At 61.6% G+C, this 2,829-nt stretch overlaps 1 protein-coding gene across 1 annotated transcript; it reads right to left on the reverse strand.

Annotated features, from left to right (window-relative positions):
* Positions 1 to 575: 575 nt before the first annotated feature.
* Positions 576 to 2,456, reverse strand: LOC107305580 (xyloglucan galactosyltransferase KATAMARI1 homolog). Its single transcript, XM_040527930.1, has 2 exons — positions 2,104 to 2,456; positions 576 to 2,055 (listed from the first exon to the last, which is right to left on the reverse strand). Exons 1-2 carry the CDS (start codon positions 2,454 to 2,456, stop codon positions 576 to 578), a joined length of 1,833 nt encoding a protein of 610 aa, XP_040383864.1.
* Between the last annotated feature and the right edge of the window lie 373 nt (positions 2,457 to 2,829).

A 2,829-nucleotide genomic window follows, 5' to 3' on the forward strand; every position in this document is an offset into this window, starting at 1 on the left:
TACCCTACCACGAATGAAACACCTCTAACTTAATGTCATTTGATCTCCTTCCCGTTAGAAAGCAGTAAGTTCGATGATCTCCTTCCCCGTGCCACTGGTGAAGCTCTTCTCACAATCAAGAATCAAATTCGAATGTTAGGAGACAAGCATTTGGTTCAGTCAAAATTAACGGGCCATATAGTCAGATTTGAGTGTTCCTCCAACTACAACTCACAGCCCATTTCCCTCTGCATTTACCAGGCCCTGCACTCGCTAGGCCCGTTTCTACTCTGCTACACTTCTCACGCGGATCACGCCTCTGCCAACAACTGCTCACACGACCAATCCCCGTCGTTCCCGCCGCCGGCGAACACCGGACACCTCATCACACGACGATTGAGCTGCCGGCAAGGCGCCAATTCGTCTAGGCTCGGCTTAGGTGGGATGCGAAATTCGTTTCAATTTTTCTCTCTTTTTGGCAAAATCTCGTAAATTATTTGCTGTATTGGACTACAAAATATCGAAAACGAAAAACAAAAACACGTAATTTAAACCTCGTGCAGTCGTGTGTAGTGTGTAACAGTGGCAGCGGCAAGCTACGCGAACGCGAACAATGGATCCCACTCGTGGGGGTCCTCGACCTTCTGCCCTCCTCGCAGCAATGGATACTTCCAGCTATACATCTCCAGCTTCTCCTCCTCGGCGCGGCCCTCCACGATGCCCCGCCGCAGCTTCGTCACCTTGTCGATGATGGCGTTCATTGTCACGTCGAACGCGTCCTTCATGGTGTCTAGCTTCGACGACGGCTGGGCGTACACCACCGTCGGGACGAGGGAGATGATGGTCTCCCTCATCCGCTCGACGGTGGCCGGCGGGATCCGCCGCAGCCGCTCCTCGATGCTCGCGTTGTTGCGGACGTCGTGCTCGGAGATGTAGACGGAGTAGTCGGCGTGGTTCTTGGGCAGGTGCCAGGTGTACTGCACGTACGCCGTGCCGGGGTGGAAGAAGACCGGGATGCAGCCGGCGAGCATGGCGTCGAACGCCGACTTGCGCGTGTAGGAGTCGCCCTGCGGCTGGAGGCAGAAGGTGGAGCGCTGGAAGAGCCTCATGTAGCTCGCCGGCGAGCCGCACTTGTTGTTTGGCCCGTCGGAGCACGCCATGAGGGAGCAGACGTTCGACGCCATGCACTGCGCGATGAGCTCGTTGCGGATGGACTTAGCGCTCCCCGGCCGCGGTGCGCCGGCGAAGGAGAAGAGCCACGGCCGCTCGAGGCGGCGGATCTTGTCCTGCCAAACGAACACGGCCTCGTCGCTCGCCGGGTGGAAGGCCGTCGGGAACGGGATGGCGGCGTCGTTGAGGTGCCACGGGCTGGCCTCCACGACGAGCGCCGTCATGTTCTTGACGGCCGGCAGGCGGAACAGCTTGCTGCCCCACTCGCCGTCGCCGTCGTTCAACCTCCGGAAGTCCCACGTGGTGCGGCCAGCGGTGAAGAAGTGGTCGCGGCCGCCCATGGCGCGCCACTCGGGGCGCGACGTGATGATGTCCACCACCTCCAGCGCCATGGCGTCCCGCGTGGTGACGTTGAATCCCCAGAGGTGGCGCGCCACCTCCAGGCCGGCGAAGAACGGCACGTACACGGCGGCGGCCAGGGAGGGGTCGTCGGTGAGGCACTCGTACCGCCTGATCCGGTCGTGGAAGATGATGTCCACCGTGTACTGATCGGAATTGTACCACCCGGTCTCCTGGAACACGCCACCGTCGCCGTCGCCGTCGCCGCCGCCGCTCATCTGTGGGCCGAACCCGCCGTTCGCCGTGAACGTGCACATGTCCGTCCACGGGAACAGCGTCGCGCAGTTCTTGACCATGTCCGTGTTGAACCGCGGTGGCAGCTCCTGCACGTACACGTACCGCCCGCCGCACCGGTCGCCCTTGTCGTCCGCCGCCGCGAGCGCGCGCGTGAACGGGTGCGCCGCAGCCGGCAGCGACGACGTCGACGATGGCGTGCCTCCACCGTCAGGCTCCGTGCCGGTAGACGAATCGGACGGCGGCTTCTGCTCGACGGTGGCAGGCAAACCGCTGTCGTGCACAGGCTCCGTGTTCGCGATCATGGCGTCAGGCAGCGACGGGGAGTGGCCAGAGAACGACGGACTGCCGCCGCCGCCGCGTCGATCAACCGGGTTCACCTTCCGGCCGCCATACGACGGCGCCTGGGACGAACCACGGTGCACCAGCACCGGCTCGATGCGCACCACGCCGGCGGCGCCCTCGCCGAGGCCGGAGTCGTAGCAGTGGCGCACCAGCACCGTCACGGTGGCGGAGAGGACGAGCACGAACCAGAGGCGGGAGCAGCAGCCGCCGCCGCCGCCACGCCCCTGCCTCGCCGCCCCGCCCATCCTGTCCACCTTCCCGGCCTTCCCCTCCCTCTCGCCGCCGTCGCTCATCGGCACCGGCAGCTCCGCCGCGCTGTGCCGCTTCATGCTTACGACAGCTCGACCCCGGCTACTGGCATCCAAAGGAGATCACCGTCTTCTCCGGCGACGCAAGATCGATCGCCGGCGACCAACTTGCTGCTCGACCAGTAGCTCGCGCGATCACTGGCTCACTCACTGCCCAGCTGGTCATGGAATCAAATCAAGGGTGATTAATTAAGTAGTATTAGTCGGTGATGGCTAATGAGCCTAGGAATGATTAAACAAAGAAGCTCATCACGTGCATGCGGGTTGAGAAATCCAAAGTCAGCTTGCTAAAGGGAATCGTGTTGGTTAATCAATTCGAGTTTAGGAGGAGATTATCAAGTCGGCGGAGACATGAAATTAATGAAAGTACGTGAGATCGATCGACCAGGAGGAT

Source organism: Oryza brachyantha, chromosome 10, assembly GCF_000231095.2.
Source record: "Oryza brachyantha chromosome 10, ObraRS2, whole genome shotgun sequence".
Lineage (NCBI taxonomy): Eukaryota > Viridiplantae > Streptophyta > Magnoliopsida > Poales > Poaceae > Oryza > Oryza brachyantha.

Excerpts from the sequence above, each read along its gene's own strand:
- LOC107305580 (XM_040527930.1), bottom strand. The coding sequence starts at position 2,456 with ATGAAGCGGCACAGCGCGGCGGAGCTGCCGGTGCCGATGAGCGACGGC. Across the intron at positions 2,056-2,103 it reads TCGTTCTCTGGCCACTCCCC|CGGTTTGCCTGCCACCGTCG; the intron begins GTCGCTGCCTGA and ends TGTGCACGACAG.